At 34.9% G+C, this 22,504-nt stretch overlaps 1 protein-coding gene across 7 annotated transcripts in view; it reads left to right on the top strand.

Moving 5' to 3' along the window:
* LOC109690945 (serine-protein kinase ATM) overlaps positions 1 to 22,504 on the top strand; it is a 340,952-nt gene that overhangs the window by 232,241 nt on the left and 86,207 nt on the right. For 6 of the 7 annotated variants that reach the window (XM_074066789.1, XM_074066792.1, XM_074066791.1 and 3 more), the window contains 8 exons: positions 8,328 to 8,493; positions 9,703 to 9,941; positions 11,503 to 11,666; positions 12,789 to 12,958; positions 14,263 to 14,634; positions 15,117 to 15,311; positions 16,310 to 16,405; positions 17,604 to 17,829. In XM_074066789.1, the coding sequence (XP_073922890.1) occupies positions 8,328 to 8,493; positions 9,703 to 9,941; positions 11,503 to 11,666; positions 12,789 to 12,958; positions 14,263 to 14,634; positions 15,117 to 15,311; positions 16,310 to 16,405; positions 17,604 to 17,829 (1,628 nt within the window). Of the gene's footprint in view, positions 1 to 2,446; positions 7,494 to 8,327; positions 8,494 to 9,702; positions 9,942 to 11,502; positions 11,667 to 12,788; positions 12,959 to 14,262; positions 14,635 to 15,116; positions 15,312 to 16,309; positions 16,406 to 17,603; positions 17,830 to 22,504 lie in introns of those variants that run through there. The other variant, XM_074066793.1, reaches the window with a different exon arrangement.

Raw genomic sequence — 22,504 nt, 5'->3', positions numbered from 1 at the left:
ATTAAGTCACTAATAATATATTAGGTGCTTAGCTTTGGAACTGGAAATACAGATTTGAAAGATTTCTTCCCTGTCTTCAAGGAATCAACAGTCTAGTGATGGAAAAATCACTAAGTAGACTAAAAATTGTAATGCCATATGATACAATGTTTGGGTTCAGTGGGTACACAGAACAGTGACACTTGAGCCTGAACCATGAGTATAGTAGATAAGAGAAAACCGAAAGAAAACTGTCATAAAAGTAAAAGCAGCAAGAGAAGTTCAAGTTCAAAGGAATGTGGTAGATATCTTGTGTTTTTTTTTTTATATCATGTCTAAATGAAGTTATAAACTAAAACCTATGAATTAATCAGTGACCTCACTTCTGCATTATGCTCTATTTTTCTCATGTGAATAGAGGCTTTCTCAGCTGTTGGAATAATTTCTTAGATGTCCTTTGGAGCCATTGCTGTTGCTTTGAACACAGCAGGTTGTGTCCCAAACACGGCCCTCAGCGTGCCTAGCTTTTGAATAATAAGCCAGTGATATTTGGAATACTCAACCAGATCTCTTTAAAGCATTTAATAAAAAATATTTTTATTGGCATATATTAGTTGTACAGGGCTATTACATTGTGATATTTCCATATGTGCTTACAATATACTTTGGTGGGATTCACTTCCACCATCATTCTCCTTTACCACCCTCCCTGCTACTTAAAATGATTTCAACAGATTTCATTGTTCTGTTTTTATACATACTTTAGTACATCAAAGGTATTCACCTCCCTTCACCCTCTCTATTCACCTTCTCCCCTCCCTGTAAGATCCACCCCATAACAGGACCTGTTTTACTTTTTTGTCCTTAAATTTTTAAAAGGATTTGAAGAACAATGTCCTTCATTATTCAAAAGGATTTCATCATAGTATTTCTCCCTAAGTGTATTGTATTTTAATCAGATTGACCCTCTGTATTACTCTCCTTTATCCTTTCCCTCCTATCCCTTTTTATTTAACACCTTTCAGTGCATTTGGTTATGCCATCTTCATACACAGATGCAGTATATTTGGAGCTGTCACATTTGGTCATGAAGGTTCAGCCCCATGACTGGGAATAGTGCCTTTGTAAGACAACAGATCTCCCTTTCTGCAGGGGAGGATACAGCTCCAAGTCAGCAGTTTGCACCCAAAAGAGGTCCTTACCACAATGGCATTGTGCTGGCACACCCTTCTCACTTCTAGTCCCCAGAAATGTGAAAAATAGGTTGTTACAGCTACCTGAATATAGAAGCTCACAAGGAGAATCGGCATTTATCTTTTTGCAGCTGCCTTAGTACATTTATCAAAATGTCTGAGGCTCATTCATGTGTTAGCTTGGCTCAGAATAATTTGCTTCTTATTTAAAGCAGAGTAGTATTCTATTTTATGTATATGCAACATTTTGTTTATTCATTTATCCATCTGTGAACACTTATTTCTACTTTTTGGCTGTTGTGAAATGCTGGAACTTGGGTATACAAATATCTCTTCAGTTTCCTGCTTTTCATTTTTTTGGGTATATATTCAGAATTAGCATTGTTGAATCTTAAGATAATTCTATATTTAATTTTTTGGGTACCAAGTTACTGTTTTCCACTGGGCTTGAACCTTTGACATTCCTATTAGCAATACACAAGGGTTCCAATTTCTTCACATCTTCAATTGCCCTTATTTTATATTTGTTTTAGTTTGGTTTTTTTTTTGAACAGTGGCTATGAAGTGTTTCTTGTGGTTTTCATTTGCATTTCCTGAATGAACAGTGATATTGGTCTTCTCGTGTATCTGATAGCTATTTGTAGCTCTTCTCTGAAGAGAAATGTTCATTCGAGTTCTTTGCACTTTTTTTTTTGTGTTAAGAGTAATTTTAGGGTCACGGCAAAACTGAGAAGAAGGTGCAGAGCTGTCTGATACATATTCCCTAACTTCCTCAACCCATGCATAGTCTCCCCCATTATCAACAATTTCCTTCATATTGTCATCAGTTTTTTTGTTGGTATAAAGTTGTACTTTTTAAGAAATACATGTATATTATGGGTATTACTTTTTTCAAACCAGATATTTGGTTTGAAATTATTTTCTTTTATTCCATGGGTTGTCTTTTCTAGTGATACTGTCCCTTGATGCACAAAAGCTATTAATTTGAAGAAATACAGTTAATCTATTTTTTCTTTTGTTGCCTTAACTTTTGGTGTCATATCAAAGAAAACATTGTCAAATCTAATATTATAAAGCTCTTCCCCTCTGTTTTCTTTTGAATTTTATCCTTTTACCTCTAGATTTTTAGTACAGTGATGAGAGCAGACAACCTTGCCTTGTTCCTGATCATAAGGGAAACACTCAGTGTTTGACCATTAAGCATGATATCAGCTGTCAGTGTAGGTTGAGGGAATACTCTTCTCTTCCTGATTGCTGGTAGGTCTTTTTTTTGTTTTTAAATTATGAATGGATGTTGAGTTTAAAATCTTTGCTTACATGTATTGAAATGATAATCTGATTTTTTTTTATCATCAATCTGGTGAATTATAGTAATATATTTTTCAAAGATTACATTAGCCTTGAGATCCCAGGATATGCTCCACTAGGGCCTTAGCTTCATGGTTTTTGTTTGTTTGTTTGTTTTGTTTTGTTTTAATATACTACTGGATTAAATTTGGAGTTTTTGAAATTGGAGTGTTTGAGCTATTAATTCATTTTCTTTAACTGATAAAGGATTATTTAGATTATGTTTTTCTTTTTCAGTGACTTTGGTTGGTAATTTGTTTTTATCATGGTGTTTGTACATTTTATTATGTTACCAGAGAGTCTGGGGGGCCAGAAAATTCTTTTGTTTTTTTCTTGGTGGTACTTGAGTTTGAACTCAGGGCCTCATGCTTGCTAGGCGGGTGCTTTCCCACTTAAGCCATTCTGCTAGCCCTGTTTCATGTTGGGTGTTTTCCAGATAAGGTCTCATGAGCTATATCCCTGGGCTGTCTTCGAACTGTGATCCTCCTGATCTCTGCTTCCTGAGTAGCTAGGATTATAGGCGTGAGCCACCATATCTGGCAAGTTTAGTTTTCCTTTGACCCATGGACTATTTGAAAGTGTGTTGTTTAATTTCTAATCATTTTGGAGGGGCATTTCTCTTGTATTTTCTTTTATGCTTTCTATTCTAATTGCACTGTAGTCAGAATGTACTTATAGAGGTCTAAATTATTTAAAATTGTTAAGGTTTGCTGATGAACTATGATAATTGTTCTAGGTATATTTTTAAACAATGTGTATCTATGGTTGATTCTTCTATAAATAGCAATTAGAGTTGATTTTATGACAGACTGTTGTGAGACCATGGGTGTCAGTGATAAAAAGAATTAGCGGATACAGACAACACATGGAGAAGCTCTGGTTCTCTGGAAGGAGAAAGAAGAATCTGTTCACGTGAGAGTGACTGGAATATATATGTGATGGTTCTTTTTTTTTTTTTAAGTCACTTGAGCCATGCCCTAGCCCTGTTTGCTTTAGTTATTTTTCAAGTAGACTATTGTGTTTATTCTCGGCTTGCCTGGGCTATGATCCTTCTATTTATGCTTTCTGCATGGCTGGGATGACAGGCATGCACCACCCTACCCACCCAGCTTTGCTTTATTTGGGATTGGGGTCTTTTGGACTTTTTGGTCTGACTGGCCTTGAACTGTGATCATTCTGTTCTCTGCCTCCTGAGTAGCTAGGATTACCTGAGTGAGCCACTATGCCTGACTATATTGATTGTGCTTAGTAATCAACCTGATTGGATTGAGAGATGACTCCAAGATTAATAAAAAACACCTCTGGGTATGCTGCAAGAGTATTTCCAGAGACGATAAAGGGGGAAGATCTGCTCTGAATGAGGGTGGCCAGAATGGGTAGGGGGCCAGATGGAATAAAAGGGAGAAAAGAAAGCCCACTAGTGCACTAGTGGGCTTTCTGCTTCCAGGCTGCCATGAGGTGAACTGCCCCATTTGCTATGCCTTCCCCACCATGATGGACTGAAATTTCTGAAACTGTAAATCCAAGTAAATCTTTCCTCCTTTCGGTTGTTTTCTCAGGTATTTAATCAGAGCCACAAAAAGTCACATAAATTTTATCATGGCTGAAGGAGTGGCTCAAGTGGTAGAGCACCTGCCTATCAAGCATGAATCCCTGAGTTCTAACCCCAGTACTGCCAAAAAAAAAAAAAAAAAAAAACAAAAAAAGTTACCAGAAGGATTCAGTGGAGATTGTGGTGGAATATACCAGAAAATACGTTTATTTCCTGAGTAGAAAGGGTACCAAAGCAAGATCCTAGGCTTGACCCAAGGAAGATGATAGCTTTTTAAATAGAGGAGGAAGGAAACTGAGATGCATTCAGTAGCTTGTCTGTATAACCACTGTAAAATATAGATTCCTTTTCTAGGCTTTGAAAGCCTTGCCTACCTGTCTGACTTAACTAAAGATAACCTCCATCCTTTTAATTTCTGTATCCAGCTACACTGGCAGTCATTTGGTTTTTCTAACCTAGTGGTTTCCTGCTTTTTAAAAAAAGACTTTACATTCTACAGCAACTTTAGGTCCACAAAATTGAGTGGAGAATACTAAGATTTTCCATGTGCCTCTTAATGCTGCACATGTGGCACCCTCCCCAGCATACAGTTAATGAGCCACTTAAGCCCCTCAGTGCTGTACATGAGTGTTACAAATGTATGACACGCATTCGTGATAGTATCATACACAATAGTTTCACTGCCTTAAAATTCTCTTGTGCTGTGCTTATTTATTCCTCACCTCCAGTCCCTGGGAACCACTAATCTTGTTATTGTTCCAATGATTTTGTTTTTTCCAAGATGTCGTATACTTTTAATTGTACTGTAGGTAGCCTTTTCAGATTGTTTTTTTTTCTTATTATTAAACATTTATGGTTCCTCTGTATGTTTTCATGGCTTGATAGCTCATTTCATTAGCGAAAATTAGTGTCCTGGATATCGTACAATTTATTTATTCACTCATGTACCAAACATACATCTGGTTGCTTCTGTGTTTTGGCAAGTGTGAATAAAGCTGCTACAAACACTTATTTGCAAGTCTTTGGACTTGTTTTTATTTTCTGTGGGTAAAAACAGAGATGTGTAATTGCTGGGTAGTATTATAAAACTGTTTAGTTTTCTAAAAAACTGCCAAACTGTGTTCCGTGGTGGGCATTGTCAATTTCTGTCTTAAATATTAACAAAACTAGAAAACAAACAAACAAAAAATAATAAATACTAGTAACACTTAATTTCTACCTGTAATTTTAATTTTTTGGATAGGAATCCTAATTTCTGTTCACTGCTCTGTCATCTCATACATTTTTACTTATATCGTGCGAGTGCTTTTTTCCTTGGGGTCATTTGTTCTTCTCTTCAGATGCCACCCAACATCTGAATTCTTTGTATTCTCTAGGTCTTAGCTTAAATATCCCTGCCATTTTCTGATTGCACTTTATTTTTTTCTTTCAAGAAAGGGTCCAGCTATATTGCGTAGGCTTGCCTGGAACTTGCTATGTAGCTCAGGATGGCCTTGAACTTGCAGTCCACCTGCTGCTTTACCTACCTGGCTTGAATTACAGGCTTTGTGCCACCATGACTGGCTTCTGGTTGCACTTTCTAACTTAGCTGTTCTCATTTTATTTTCTCCCACAGTGCTATGTTTCCTTTATACTATTGTGAAAATAAATGTCACACTTCTGAATAACTCATAGATTAAAGGAAAAAGTCTCAAGTCAGTATTGACTTTGAACTGGGTGAGAATGAAACTTAACAAGTGATGAAAATATGTGGAACATAGCTAAAGATGTGCTGAGAAAGAAATACATACCATTTAAAATCTGCATTATAAGAAAGGATGTCAAATCAGTAATATGAGCCACCTTCTCAAGAAACTATGAAAAGAACAGCAAGCCCCTTCTTTCCCCCCCAAAATTTCAAAGTAGAAGATCAGAGATCAGTGAAATTGAGCACAGAAAAATCGAAGAGAAAAATCAATGAAACAGAAAACTTATGTTTGGAAAACATCATTAATATTGATAATATTTAGCAAGAGACTGAGATTAAAAGAGAGAGGGCACACATAATTGATACCAGGAACAAAGAGTAAGTTGCAGATCCCATTGATTTTAAATGATAATAAAGGAATACTGTGAGCAACTCTCTTCACATTAACTTAACATTTAAACGGACCACTTCTTCAAAACCACACACTATCAAAACTTTACCTTTTTTTTGGTGGTTCTGGAGGTTGAACTCAAGGCTGATGCTTCTTAGATACGCGGTTTACTACTTGAGCCACTGCCAGCCCTGATATGAAGTCCATGATCTGAATAGTCTTACAGCTTTTAAAGAGGTTGAATCCATAACTTAAAGTCTTATAGCACAAATTGACAACAAGGCATGGATATCTGCTTCCTCCATACCATTTCAACATTGTACTGGAGGTTCTAGCCAGGGCCATTAGGCAATAATAAATAAAAGAAGCATACAGATTTGAAGGGAAGAAATAAAACTGTTCCTTTTTGCAGATGACAGGATTGTCTGTGTATAAAATCCCAAGAAATCTACATTTAATGCTGTCATTTGGGGTTTTATTTTCTCAGGTCCCCAAACTCTTTTCCCATGTTGTTTTACTATTGTGTTTTGAGCTTTTTTGGTTATTGAATTCATGGAGGAAGTAAATTCATCTGGAGATGTGTGCTGTTGCCTTTTTTGAAGAAGCTAGATTCTGCTATTCTGCTATTTTGTTTAATGTCTTATACCAGCCTTTTTACTACGTGATAGGAGAGAGTGAGGGATTCTGTGAGAATTTCGATTATTTCCTTTATCTAAGATAAAGCCCTCAAGTCTATGCTTTAATCAGGGTCAATACAGTGTGGACTTTTCCTGTTTCTCCTTGCTCCCCTTGCCAAGTAAAAGGAGGAAAATGGTAAAGAAGACCCCCTCCTTCTTCACATATAATTTGTATGTATAAATTAAAACATTTTTACCAGTGTCTTGATATTTTGTGCAGTGAAAATATTTTTGGAAACATTTGTTTAGAGTTTTATACACTAACAGAGAGTATGATGGGGATAGTTTTAAAAATTGCTTTCCTTACTATGTAATGTTTGTAGTATTTATATTGTCCTTTCTCTTGTGTTTAATGTCTAATTTTAAGCCATTTGTCCATTTCTGAAGAATCATGTGACATATATAGGGGAAAATGAAGATACACATAGTTGCGATCCTAACTTGTGTTACTGAGGATTATTTTACTCCTTAATGGGAATGAAGGCCTAATTCTGTAACTTCTTCTTATTGTGTTTCGAAATAGTTCTCAATGCCTATTACCCTTGTGTACATCTTATAAGCAGAGACACTGACTTTTTTTTTTCTCCCCAGACTCTTTTTCAAGGATGGTTGTGTAGTGAACAGCCTTGGAAGATAGAGTTGATGACTTTGTTTAGACAATGGACAGGTTTGCTTCCAACCCATTGATTTATGAAAAGACTGAGGTTCTTTCCTATAACACAGCCTGCTGTTTTCACTTTGTTAGTGACTCTTCATGTTGCTTTTGGAATTGGGGTACTGATGCAAAATGAAGGTACTCTACTTTCTGTCATTGCTGTGAGGAATGAACTCTCTCCTTTTTTCTTTGATGAGAGTCTTGTGTCTTCTGCCAGCATCCATGAAACTGTAAGGTTATTTGTTATGGTACAAGCAGAGTAAAATCTGAGACCCTTTCATGGCATGCTTTACACATATGAATAAAATAGCATTCATACAAAGCCACAAACTGTAGTGTGTACTTTGTCAAGTGCAAAGGAACACAGACTTGGAGAAGTAGCTTGGCTATTAAACTGATGCTCTCTCACTCTATTGCTATAGTTCCTATTTTAAAGACTTTCTTTTTGGTAGGACTGGGGTTTGAACTTGCAAAGTAGGTAATTACTGCTTGAGCCACACTTCCAGTCCATTTTGCACTCGTTATTTTGGAGATGAGATTTCAAGAACTATTTGCTCAGACTGACCTCAAACCACGATCCTCCTGATCTCAGCCTCCCCAGTAACTAGGATTATAGGCATAAGCCATAAGCACCTGGCTTTAAAGACATTTTATACAAAATGAAATGAAATACTGATGTAGTTCTTTGACTATTAAATATAAATTATATTAGAGATTAAAACAATTTTTAATCTTTTTGCCAGTGTGGGGTTGTGGAATATTTAAGTTGAATTGTGACATTGAACATATTTGCCTTGATTTTTCTTTTTTAAAAAATAGCTAATCAGTTTTTTCTTTTGTTTTTAGAATTGTTTTCTGTGTACTTCAGACTATATCTCCAACCTTCACAAGATATTAATAGAGTTTTAGTGGCTAGAATAATTCATGCTGTCACCAAAGGATGTTGCTCACAAACGGACGGATTAAATTCCAAATTTTTGGACTTTTTTTCCAAGGCTATCCAGTCTGCAAGGTACTAATGTCTTTGTTTTGTTTTGTATTGAAAATCTATTTATTGTTCTTGCCCAGACCATGTTTTAGATTCAGTAACTAAAAGCACTATCCTTTTAGTAAATGGTTGTTTCAATTGCTCAAATTTGTGGGGTACAGTGTGATAATTCAGTCCATGTATACAGTTTGTAATTATTAAATTAGGGTAGTTAACATTTCTATCTCCATAAACATTTAAAATTTTTTGATTAACATGTAATAATTGTGCATATTCATGGGATACTGTGATATTTTCAATACATGTATGAAACTTGACTCCTGTTTCTTACCCTTTGCAAAGATAATACTCAATAGATAAAAGACCTGAATATAACACCTACAATTATGAAAGTGAAAACAGTTTAGGACACTGATATAAGCAATGATTTTTTTTGGATAAAACCTACAAAGCATAGGCATCAAGAGAAAAAATAGAGAAGTGGGATTTTATGTTATATAAACTGACAAGCTTCTGTACAACAAAGGAAGTCAGAGTGAAGAGGCACATTTCAGAAGGGGAAAAATTACAAACTGTTCATCTGATAAAGGATTAATATCTGTAATACAAGGAAGTTAAAAAACTCAAAAACAAACCAAATAATGCAGTTTAAAAAATGGACAAAATTCTAGGCATGACAACACATGCCTTAATCCCAGAATTTGGGAAGCTGAGGCAAGAAGATTGTGAGTTCAAGGCAAGCCTGCTATATAGCAAGACACTGTCTCAAAACATAACACAGCAGAAAAATAAAACCAACCAAACAAAATGGGCAAAGGATATTCTTAAGTGGGAAGTCTGTCTTGCTCTACAATGACAAAGTTAATATCCTCCAAGTAATTCATCTTCATTTTGAGGATAGATGTAGAATGTTGAGAATAAAATAAGAATATATATTTTATACAAATGTATGATACCAGTTTGGCATTATCCAGTTTATAATGTAAGACATTTTATAAATGGTATGTATTACAAATCAGTTTTGTTTATTTTTGGATAATATTTTAGCAGCAGGGAGAGCTAGCCATAGTCTCTCAAGCACCAAATTAGAACTAAGTTTCTGTTGCTGTATAGTGCTTCTGTGATTTTACTTTGTCTGGATGGGTTTTGAATTTAAGACTATTGTTTGAAAATTTGATTTTTTTCCCCATGGTCCTGTTATACCAAGTTGAGTTTGTGTGTTTTCTCTTGCAGGCAAGAAAAGAGCTCTGTAGGCCTGAGTCACATCTTAGCAGCCCTTACTATCTTTCTCAAAACTTTGGCAGTCAACTTTCGAATTCGAGTGTGTGAATTAGGAGATGAAATTCTTCCTACCTTACTCTACATTTGGACTCAACATAGACTTAATGATTCCTTAAAAGAAGTAATTATTGAATTATTTCAGCTGCAAATTTATATCCATCATCCAAAAGGAGCCAAAACCCATGAAAAAGGTATAAAGGAAGTTTTTACTGTTTTGAATTTTCTTCTTCCTATAAACAAAATGTCTTAAATATGACATAAGTATTCTGTAAAAGAATATGACCTTCTGGATTTCTCTGTTTAATAATGTTATTAGTCACAAGAATGTTTTTTGTGCATTTCTATAATTTGAATAAATAGTAATAAATTATATCACACTTTCCATTTGTTCAGTATAATGCCAGGTATCATGAGAAATACAAAGGAATATGAGATATTGCAGGCTCCCTCTAAGGAGCAGATTGTGCATCAATAATTAGGTACTAAGAGTGGCACAGACTATAGAGCAAAAGAATTTGTAGAAAGCATAATCTTGTCTGTCCACATATTGCCTTTATTAGAAAATAAAGTAGATGGACTGAAAGCAGCCAATCAAATTATTCAGTTGCCAAGAAAGTTATATACATAGTGCTTTCATAGGTAAGGTAGAAAGAGGGATGATTGCTGTCTTTCACCTCATAGTTACTTCCAGGCCTGTTGCTAGAAAAAATCGGAAATGAATTCCTTGTCTTCCTTGATACTGTTGTGTTTATTTGTCTTTTATCTAGAGAACATTGCTTAGATGGTATGGTTCTCTTTCAAAGATCTGAACTTCACTGGGTCTGTCTATGATTGCTTTGGGGATTGTACTTCATACCAATTCATCATAGTGAATATGATAATCTTATGAAGATGGCCTGTGACATTGAGTAATAACAGCTAAAATGGAGGAAAACTATTGTAGCCACCTTAAAAAGTATTTACGTGTGTTTCATGGGCTCTTTCAGTGTGTATATTTAGATATACCTATGTTTATAGCCAGCCCATAAAACCACTGTAAGTCAAAAGAATGGTGGTTTTTCAGTTTTTCATCTTTCACCTAGTTCTTCCCAGGATGAAGATTGAGCTTATTAGGAGATGGTGTGGTGTGTTTAAGATTTTAGTTATCTGCATATTTGGGGTGAATTGAAAATTGGTAGGCTGATGGAAGTGCCAGAAAAGCCCATGTGGTTTCAGCCTACATTAATATATCTTATGATGCCTTGTGTGTGGAAATTAATAACCCATACTGGTCTGACCACAGTTGGCATTATTATGTACACGAGACCCTACTGACTTTTAAACTAACATTTTAAGAGGGACATGAGTTGACTGGAGTAAGTCTTGGAATAATGATTGGGATAATGAGAATAACCACTATAAATGGACAACATGTCATTTAAGCACTCATTGAAGAAACTGGTAATGTTTTAAACAAAGAGACAAGGAAAAGTTCTTCCACATGTGCAAGAGGGAGCATATTTATTGTATTTTCCTTAGGAGAAAGAACACAGTAGAAAAAGGGCAGATTTAAAATCATAATATGGAAGAAATTTGTAGCAGCTACAGCTATCTGAATGTGAAGTGGATACCATTAGGAAGTAGAGTTTCTAACAGTGTTGTCAGAAGAGGCTTTAGAACTAAAAGAAGGTTGCACCTTATCTGCTGGATAATTTAATGAGAGCTGTAAATGGTGTATGCATATAAATTATATCTTAAGTTTCTGGATTATAGGTGCTTATGAATCAACAAAATGGCAAAGTATCCTATACAACTTATATGATCTGCTGGTGAATGAGATAAGTCATATAGGAAGTAGAGGAAAATACTCTTCGGTATCTCGTAATATTGCTGTCAAGGAAAATTTGATTGAATTGATGGCAGATACTTGTCACCAGGTATAGTATCTGTTCCACGTTTTGGAATTTCTTGTTATTTTTCCTTTTGCTGGGCTTTTTAAACCTCTGTTATCATAGGAAGCTTATAAAATTACATGTTACTTATGGGAATTAAAGGGAATTCCCCCTTTAATTGAAAAGATAACTTTTGTACATGTGGATTTAATGAAAATAACTTTACCATTCTTAATTCTTTTTCTGTTCCTTTGTCAGTACTGGGGTTTGAACTCAAGGCTTCACACTTGCTTGGCAGGTGCTCTACCACCTGAGTGACTCTGCCAGCATTTTACCATCCTTAAAAGATTGTCTATAGAAAATAAGATAACTCTAATCCTAATATTTCTTCTTTTTTAAATTGAACTAGAATTTATGTAGCATAAAATTCAATATATTAGCATTTACAATTCAGTGTTTTTTAGTATTTTTACTTTGTTATAATACCAATAACCACTTTCTAATACAGAGTATTTCTGCCCTCCCCCAGTCCCCACCCAAAGAAACCATGGATCTATTAGCATTCAGTACCAATTTTCTGTTTGTGTTAGCCTCTGGCAACCAAAATCACTAACCACCTTCCAATTTCTGTGAATTTGCCTATTTTGGACATTTCATAGAAATGGAATCATATAATATGTTGTCTTTTGTGTCTGGCTTCCTTCATTTAGCATAATGTTCTATGACAAATCAGTAATTCATTCCTTTTTATGACTGTGTATCTGATTGTATTGTTATATTACATTTTTCTTCCCCACTTATCAAGTGATCATTTAATGTTTCTTAAGTAAAACTTTTTTCCAGCATCCTAGATAGTAATTTCACTCTCTTCAATATTAGTAGTAGATTTAAAGCTTATTCCCTTTGGAAATATAGATTTTTTTACTTTATTTTTGGATTTGTTGATACTTTCAGTAAATCTCCCCAGGAAATAGAATGAGTACCTTACTTGATAGTATTTGCTTTCTAAGAATGTCATAAATGATAGTTTCTTACTGTGTTGTTTTCTATAACTTAATACTCTTGCTTTGTGAGTTCCCCATGTCTTCATTTCAGAAGGAATTTTTTCCAAATGAACTTGTAGAAAATGATAGCAGTAAAATAAGTAGGTTTATTTTTGTTTTATAGGTTTTTAATGAGAATATCAGATCCTTGGAGATTTCTCAGTCTTACACAACTACGCAAAGACAATCTACTAATTACGGTGTTCCTTGCAAAAGAAGGAAAATAGAACTAGGCTGGGAAGTAATAAAAGATAACCTTCAGAAGTCACAGAATGATTTTGATCTTGTGCCTTGGTAAAGTGATTTTTCTCATCCTATGTCATGTTAGCTGTATTTTCCCCCAGAAAACCTCCAGCAGAATAATTCATTGCACGGGTCAGGAACCTAAGTCATTTGTCTACTCCCAAACCAATTACTAGCAGAGGGAAATGTGATTGCCATGGCATGTTGAAGTTACCATTAGTGGCTCCTCTATTGAAGCTAAGGCAAGGCCTCTCTTAAACATAGCAAAGAGGAAAGGGAATGGCTGCCTGGTAGGCACCAGTACTTTCTGCCTTAAGGAATTCAATGTATTGTATATTTCAACAGGAAGTGATTTTAGTATGCATAGCACCTTCCTATAGAATTAGATTAGGAGGAAATAAAAGAATAACTTAGACCTATCCTGTGATAATAGCTTATTTTTTCTTATTTTTATCTTAATTATTCTCATATAGTATTCACAGATATAAATAAATTGAAGAAGTCCATAGTATTGTAAAATATGAGGTCTGATAAGGATTTTTATAATTTATTCAGTTCAAGCCTGTTTGCTTGAAACAAACCCAGAAGTTTTAAGTAATATGAATTTATTGATTTTTACTATGTTGGTAGAAGGTTTAAATATAATTGTGAGGGAAAAGTATAGATTTTATTGCCAGTTGCTGATGCTCAAGTTTATTTTACATAGTTTAGGGTACTTATTTCAGGCTATTTAGTCAACTTATTGAATGTCTGCTATGTGCCAAACATTAGGGGCATAGCAATGAATAACATAAGGTTCCTGTTCTTCAGTACTACACATTCTAGAGAGTTCACAGCAAATGCTTATTGAATTAATTGAATTAACGTCAAGGAAAAGCCATTTTGTAAGTTTTCATTATTTTGCTATTGTAGAATAATATTTTTGGTGACTAAAGAGCAGGAATGGAGCTAGGGATATAGCTCAGGGGTAGAGTGCCTGCCAAGCATGTGCAAGGCACTGGGTTCAATCCCCAGCACTACTACCACCAAACAAAAAAAAGTTAAAAAACAAGAATGGGAATGTAGAATATTACTAATTTAGTTGTCTGTTAAAATTTTTGTGTAAGAGAAAAAAAAATTTCCTAGCTAGCTGAAATATTGTCAGTCTTTTTGCTATTTTAAGAAGTAGTAGGACCTAATAAATATTACCAGCTTTTACTACTTTTATTTTGAGAACAATATAGAAAATTATGAGGGTGATGCTTTAGTTGGGATATTGTTAAGATAGCATGTTATATATTTGTACATTTTCTTTTAGCCTGTAAATGGAGTTAAAATTTTTTCAGATTACTTATTCTCATTCTTTTTTCTTTTAGGTTGCAGATTGCAACTCAGTTAATATCAAAATATCCCGCAAGTTTACCTACCTATGAGCTGTCTCCGTTACTGTTGATACTGTACCAGCTTCTACCTCAACAGCGACATGGGGAACGCACACCCTATGTGTTACGATGCCTTACAGAAGTTGCATTGTGTCAAGGGAAGAAATCAAATCTAGAAAGTTCTCAAAAGTCAGATTTATTGAAACTCTGGATTAAAATTTGGTCTGTTACCTGTCGTGGCATAAGTTCTGAACAAATACAAACTGAAAACTTTGGCTTACTTGGAGCCATTATTCAAGGTAGTTTGGTTGAAGTTGACAGAGAATTTTGGAAGTTATTTACTGGCTCAGCCTGCAAACCTTCAAGGTAGGATGAACATGCATTGTACCAGTTTACAAATCAACACTCCTGTATCTTTGATCATTTTTGTAGATTGTTACTTCAGTTAATGATTGACTTGTACTTCAGATGTTTTTGTTCTTTGGCCAAGAAGACTTAATAAATACATAAATAGTTTCAAATGTGGAGTTTTAAGGCCAATTTTAAAGAATTTCTTTACAGGATTAATTTCTGTTTAATTTCCTGTAACTGTCATTTATAATTATTTGCCATTCATAAACCTTATTTTTTTGTTGTACTGTATAGTGTTATTGGACATAATTATTAATTGAGACTCTTCTTTCATGTAACCAGGCTCTTTCACTACTCTATGTTAACTAATTGTATGTGCTGACCATGTGGCCGGCTCCATCTGCAGTATTGCAGGCACTGTGTGGCACATTAAGGTAGATAAGGTCTCCGCCTCTCAGAGAGCTTTCTCCTCACTATTGCCTTTTGTTTCTTTATAGTCCTGCAGTATGCTGTTTGACTCTGGCACTGACCACCAGTGTACTTCCAGAAACAGTAAAAGTGGGAAGAGAGCAAAATATCTGTGAAGTAAATAGAAATTTCTCTTCAAAGGAGTCAATAATGAGATGGCTCTTACTCTGTCAGTTAGAGGATGACTTAGAGGACACCACAGTGCCACCTCCAGTTCTTCAGAGGTAACTGGTTTGTTAGCACACTTGCAGCCTTCCTGTTTCATCGTGAAAGCTCCCTCCACTCTTTTGGTACCAGATCTTATAACGATAGTGCAGAATTTCCCAGACTTGGTCCCAAAGCACCAACCATTTTCTTGCCTTTTACAATATCAGTGTTTGTGCTTGGATCATTTCTGAAATAAAAGATTGTCTCACTGTGAGAATGGGGAATCTGCACGAAGTGTGTGTGTATATATATAGTTTTTAAAAAATTCTTTATTGATTCATACAAATTGTAAGTATTTATGGGGTACTATGTGTTTCAAAACCTGTATTCATTGTACAATGTTTAACTTCTCATAATTATGATTTCTTCATGGTGAACACATTCAAAATCTTGTCTGATTTTTTTAAAAAACATACACAGTACATTGTCATTATACTCAGACTATTATGTATCAGAATACCAGAACTTCTGTTTCCTAACTATAAATGAGTACCTGTTAATCACCCTTTCCGATGCATGTAATTCTTTAAGCATCTGTGTGTTCACAAATAGGTCCATTATCTGACTCGCATAGATCTTTAATCCTCAATCGTAATTCGAGTGTCTTCTGAGTGAAATTTGTTAGATAAATGGGATAAGAAAAACAGGAGAAAGAAAAAACAGGACTTAAGCCCTAAGATGGGGACAGAGCAGGTTGCCCACTACTCTTCCCACACATGGAATTGGAACTCAGTGACTGGGGCTGAACTCTTCACCTCTGGTTTTGCTTTCATTTATAAACTTTGGCTTATTTTAGAAACGATTCTGCTTCCAAGCTGTATTGGAAACAATAGCCAAGAAGCATGTATCCTTTTTAAATTCTTTTTAATATCCTGTCAGATATTAAAAGATTCAGTATAGATGAACACAGTCTTAATTAGGGTCCAACTTTTAGTGGTCAAGATTTATAGGTACACATAGATGTTAAGGAATTTTAAAAACATCTTATGGCCTTTCTTTTTATTTTTCTTTATAGTAATTTTCCTCATCTCATACTGGAAAAAATTCTTGTGAGTCTCACTATGAAAAACTGTAAAGCTGCAGTGAACTTTTTCCAAAGTGTGCCAGAATGGTATGTTATCTAATAGAGTTCCTTGATATTTTAAGATGTAGCTTTAATTGCAAAGATAAGTTTAGCAGGATTTTAGCTGCATCTTAATAATTATAAACTAAATTGGTCAAATAAAAAGATCACAACTTTTAGGCAAGATTACTATTTTAAAATACTGTGTAGTGTAGCATGACAAGTGTCAATGGAAAATATTGGTTATGGTGGGAAATTAGGAGCATAAAATTTATGTGAAATGAATTCTTAGAAGTAATCCATTTTTCTTCATTTTTATTAGCATATATTAATTGTACAGGGGGATTCATTGTGCCAATTCTGAATGGCCTTACATTGTACATTAGAAATAATCCATTTTTATGTGTCAAGTAAAATTTGTTAGATTTAAAAACCAATGATACTTGGACATGGCTCAGGAGGCAGAGATCAGGATGATAGCAATTTGAGGCTAGCCCAGACAAAAAGTTAGTGAGACACCCTGTGTCTCAACAAACAATCCAGGTGTGGTGGTGTACACACAGCTGTAATCCCAGCTGTGTGGGAGGCTTAGGTAAAAGGATTATGGTTTGAGGCCAACCCGGGGCAAAAAGCTTGAGACTATTAGAAAAAAATAAGTAAAGGCAAAGCAAAAAAGTGCTCGGAATGTGGTTCAAGCGGTAGAGCATTTGCTCACCAAACTTGAGGCCCTGAACACAAACCCCAGGACTGCCCCCCATCACCTACCTGAAAAAAAGAAAAGGAAAAGAAAAACAGATCTAAAAACTTGTTCTCATTGATTTCTTCAGAGGCTTATCCTTATCACTGTGATTGAAATAAATCACTGGCATAAGTTTCTAATGTCTATCGAGAGGGTATAAAATAAAAGAAAATTATACATTTTGGAAAAATCAAAGATGACAGTGTTAGGTTTTTACCATTTATATCTGGTATTAATGTTTCCTTTTTAGTATTTTTCTGAATTTACACTTGAAATGGTAACTTGTATTTCTTTTCTCTACCTCTTAGTAAATTTGCTACTTTGTTATAAGTATGTATCAAAGCCCCCAAAACAGAAATATTTAAATGAATAATCCATTAATTGTCTAGCAGTATTTGAATGATCTGGATGTTATACTGGAGTGTGTATGTGTAATATAATTCTAATATTTGGAGTTATGAAGTAGTGGATGATGACAATTACTGTTACTATCTCACTCTCTTGAAGTGAAAAACACCAAAAAGATAAAGAAGAGCCTTCATTCTCAGAAGTGGAAGAACTGTTTCTTCAGACAACTTTTGACAAGATGGACTTCGTAAGCACCGTGAGGGAATGTGCTGCCGAGCAGTGCCAGTCTAGCCTTGGTTTTTCTGTCCACCACAGTCTCAAGGAGTCGCTGGATCGCTATCTTCTGAAATTATCAGAACAGCTTCTAAATAATTACTCATCTGAGGTGAGATAAAAAAATACTAAAGCTTACATTTGATTAACCTTTGATGGACTGTTAGGAAGGAGAAATGAGAGAAGGAAGGGTCTCACTGGCGGTGATAGGCTTGGTTTAAAAGCAAAACATGCATGGGCGTGGCAACAGCAAGCTTTTTAATCTGTTGCAGTCATTTGTCAATTCTTTTCCTTGTTTCTGAAGCTAGTGGAGTCCTATTCAGAAAGTCATTGCCTGTACCTAGATCTTGAAATGTTTTTCTATGTTTTCCTGTGGTAGTTTTACAATATCAGGTCTTACTTTCAGGTCTTTGATCCATTTTCAATTTTTAAATTGTTATTTTGCGGTACTGGGGTTTGAACTCAGGGCTACTGCTTGAACCATCCCCCATGCTCGAGTTTATTTTTGTACAGAGTGAGAGAAATTAATCTAGTGTTAGTCTTCGATCTGTGGATATCCAGTTTTCCCAGTAGCATTTGTTGAAAAGACTTGTCTTTTCTGCAGTGTATGTTTTGAGTACCTTTGTTAAAAATCAGAAGGCTGTAACTGCAGGGACTCTTTTTTTGGGTTCTGTATTCTTTCTGTTGATCCATGAGTCTGTTTTTGTGCCGATACCATGCTGTGTTTGTTACTGTGATTCTTGTATAATTTGAAATCAGGCATTATGATACCTCCAGCATTGCTGCTTTTGCTCAGGATTGCCTTGGATATTCAGGGTTGTTTTTTTTTTTTTTTGTGCTCCCATATTAATTTTAGGATTTTTCTATTTCTGTGAAGAATGACATTGGAATATTCATGGGGATTACTTTGAATCTATAGATAGCTGTTGGTAATATAACCATGTTCACAGTATTAATTCTGCCAATCCAAGAATGTGGGAGGCCTTTCCATCTTCTGATGTCTTCATTTTATTTCTTCAGTGTTTTTACAGTTTTCATTGTAAAGGTCTTTTGCCAATTTAGTTAATTTTGTTTGTTTCTTTTCTTTTTCTTTTTCTTTTTGAGGCTATTATGAATGGGGGTATTTTTCTGGTTTCTTTCTCAACCTGTCATTATTGATATGGAAAAGCTACTGATTTTGTTCCCTGCCACTTTTCTGAAAGAGTTTATAAAGTCTTAAGAGTTTTTTGGTGAGTCTTAAGATCTTTTAAGTAATAGCATCATATCATCTGTAAATAAGAATAATTTGACTTCTTCCTTTTTTTCTAATTGCGTCCTTTTTATTTCTTTCTCTTGCCTTGATGTTCTAAGAATTCAAGCACTGTATTGAGAAAGAGTACAGAGAATGGACACCCTTGTTTTGTTCCTGATTTTAGAGTAAATATTTCAATTCATCACCATTTAGTACAATGTTGGCTGTAGGTTTGTCGTATATAGCCTTTATCTTGTTGAAGTATGTCCCTTCTTTTCCTAATTTCTTCAGGGCTTTTGTCATGAAGGGATGTTGAATTTTGTCAGCAACTTATTCAGTATCTATTGAGATTTTCATGTTATTTTTGTCCCTGATTGTATTTATGTGCTGTATTACATTTTTTGACTTATATATGGTAAGCCATCCTTGCATCCGTGGAATGAATACAACTTGATCATGATGTGTGATCTTTTTAATGTCTTGTTGGATTTGATTTGCATGCCACTTATTGAGAATTTTTTCATCTATCTTCATCAAAGAAATTGGTCTGTAGTTGTGAGGTTTTTTCCCTCCCTGTTGTGTCCTTATCCAGTTTTGGTGTCAGGGTAATACTGACTTTGTAGACTGAGTTTGGTTGAGGACTATTGATGTTAGTCTTCTTTAAAGTACTGGTATAACTCTGTAGTAAACTCATCTGGTCCTCAGCTCTTCTTTCTTAGGAGGCTCTTCATCACTGATATGATCCCATTGCTCATTAGAGATTTGTTTTAGTTATTTGTATCCTCTTGGTTCAATTTTGGTAGCTCATACATGTCTAGTAATTTATCCATTCCTTCTAGATTTTCCAGATTGTTAGGATATAAATTCCTAACAATTCCCTAGTAATCCTCTGAATTTGATAACTGTTGTAATATTCCCCTTTTCATCTCTAATTTTATTAATTTGGGTCTTGGGTCTTTTCTGTCCTTCTTTTGGGTAGTTTGTTCAACGATCTGTCAATCTATTAAAAAAAAACAATGTTTTGTTCTGTTGAGTCTTTGTATCATTCTTTGAGTCTCCATTAATTTCCACCCTGATCTTTATTTCTTTCTGTCCACTAATTAGGGGTTTGACTTGTTCTTGTTTTTCTAAGAGCCTGAAGTGCATAATTAGGTTACTAATTTGAGTTCTTTCTGATTTTTTAACGTAGGCATTCAGACCTATAAACTTCCTTCTTAGAACTGCCTCTGCTGCATCTCACAAGGTCTTTTAGGCCATAATTTTATTTTCATTGATTGTAGGAATTTTTAAATTTTTCCACTGATCCACTAATCATTCAAAAGTATATTGTTCAATCTCCATGTGTTTTTATGATTTGTATAGTTTCTTTTGCTATTGATGTCTAATTTTATTCCATTTTGATCTGATAAGTTTCCAGAAATTATTTCAGCTTTCTTGTGTTTGCTCAGACTTGCTTTGTGACATGAATGTGATCTATAGAGAATGTTCCATGTGTTGCTTGGGAAGAATTTGCATTCTGTGTCCATTCAATGGAATATTCTGAAGATGTCTCAAATGGATTTCAGCAAATGACATGGTTTTCATTTGCTCCATGATACATTTTAACTCTGAAGTTTCTTTTTGATTTTTTTTTTTTTGATCTGGATCTTTCCATTGGTAATAGTTAGCATTACTATTTTTCTGGACTTACCTGGCCTTTTTTACATACTGTAGTGTTTGTTGTTTGAAATTGGGTTCACCAACTTTGGTGGTTATAAATTTTCAATTGTTTTAACTTCCTTATGAATTGTTCCCTTTATTAATACACAGTGACTTTTTAAATTCTGATTAATTTTGACTTGAAGTCTACTTTGTCAATTATGAGTAAGTACTGCTTGCTTTCAGTTTCCACTTGCTTGGTATATAATTTTCAGTCCTTTTACTTTCAGTGTGTGTGTGTCTTTGATAGTAAGTGTGTTTCTTACAACAAACAGTTGAGTCTTGCTTTTTTTTTTTTTTTTTTGGTAATACAGGGGCTTGACTCAGGGCCTCACATTTGCTAGGCAGAAGCCCTATCACTTAAGCCACTCCGTCAGCCCTTTTTTGTGAAAGGTATTTTTCAAGATAGGGTCTTGCCGAATTATTTGCCCAGGCTTGCTGTGAACCTCGATCCTACTGATCTCTACCTTCTGAATAGCTAAGATTACAGATGTGAGCCACTGGACTGCAGCTGGGTTTTGCTTTTTTAAGGTAATTAGCAAATCTTTCTTTTAATTGAGAGTTAAGATCATTTATATTTACAATTATTGAGAGGTGCTTTCTGATTCCTGTAATTTTGTTGGCTTTTTTCCCTAGTTGATTCATTTGTTGTTTGTTCTAGTCTTTCTCCCTTTCTTCACTTGGGACTTTCTTGGTTTACTGAGTTGAGCATGTTTGATTCTTTCCTCCTTCTAATTTGTTTTTGTACTCCTTTCCTAAAATTTATTCTTTCCTGACCTTTTGTGTTTGTGGCTCCCTTTCTTCCTTACCTGTGTACGGGATTCCTTCAGGTATGACTTGTAGTACTGGCTTTGTGGTCATGAGCTTCTTTAGTTTGCGCTCATCTTAGAAGGACTTTAAAGGATAGCGTTGCTCGGTATAATAATCTTGGTTGACAGTTATTTATTCTGAGGACTTCAAATATATCATTCCATGTTTTCCTTGCTTTTAGGGTTTCTGCTGAGAGTTCTGATGTAATTTTGATTGGTTTGCCTTTGTAAGTAAGTTGGTCATTTTCTTTTCTAGCTTTCAATATTCTTTCTTTGTTTTATAGACTTACTATGGTGACTATAATGTGATGTGGAGAGGTTCTTCTCTGGTTATGTCTATTTGGAATTCTATATGGCTTCTGTCCGTATCATTCCCTATATTTTAGAAATTTTCTTCTATAATTTTCTTGAATAGATTTTCTATGCCATCTGTTTGTATTTTGGCTTCTACTTCTATCCCATGAATTCTTAGGCTTGATCTCTTGATCATTTGCTAGAATTATTATGGTCATGGTTATTTAGTTTTTTTCTTCTTTATTCCTGTCTGAATGTAATGCTGTCTCAACTTGGTCTTCAATCCCTTCTGCTTGCTCTAGTCTGTTGGTGATATTTTCTGCCTTGTCTTTTGGTTTATTGAGTTTTTCATTTTCAACATTTTTGGTTTTTTTTTTTTCTCCAGAATCTCAGTATCCTTGAATTTCTCATCCATGTTCCTGACATCCTCATCCAGATTTTGACTTGATTCCTTACTTCACTCAGCAGTTTGTTTGAATCCTCTTTGAAGTCCTTAGTCATTTTTAAAAGTGGATTTTTGAATTCTTTGTCTGCCATTTGGCCATTTCATTATCTTTATATTCAGTTATTGAGGAGCTGTTAGCTTTTGGAGGAGTCATATTTTCTTGCTTTTTCATGTCTTTTGTTTCCAGGTTTATGGATACCTCTTTCAGTTTTATTTGGTTTTCTTAGCGAGCAGTTTTGTCTTGAGGGCTCAATTGGTCCTGTTTCTTCAGTATCACCTAAAGAGGAGAAAATAAACCACTGTAACAGTA

The sequence above is a fragment of the Castor canadensis genome, chromosome 2 (genome assembly GCF_047511655.1).
Source record: "Castor canadensis chromosome 2, mCasCan1.hap1v2, whole genome shotgun sequence".
NCBI lineage: Eukaryota > Metazoa > Chordata > Mammalia > Rodentia > Castoridae > Castor > Castor canadensis.
This window is presented reverse-complemented; position numbering and strand designations above follow the sequence as displayed.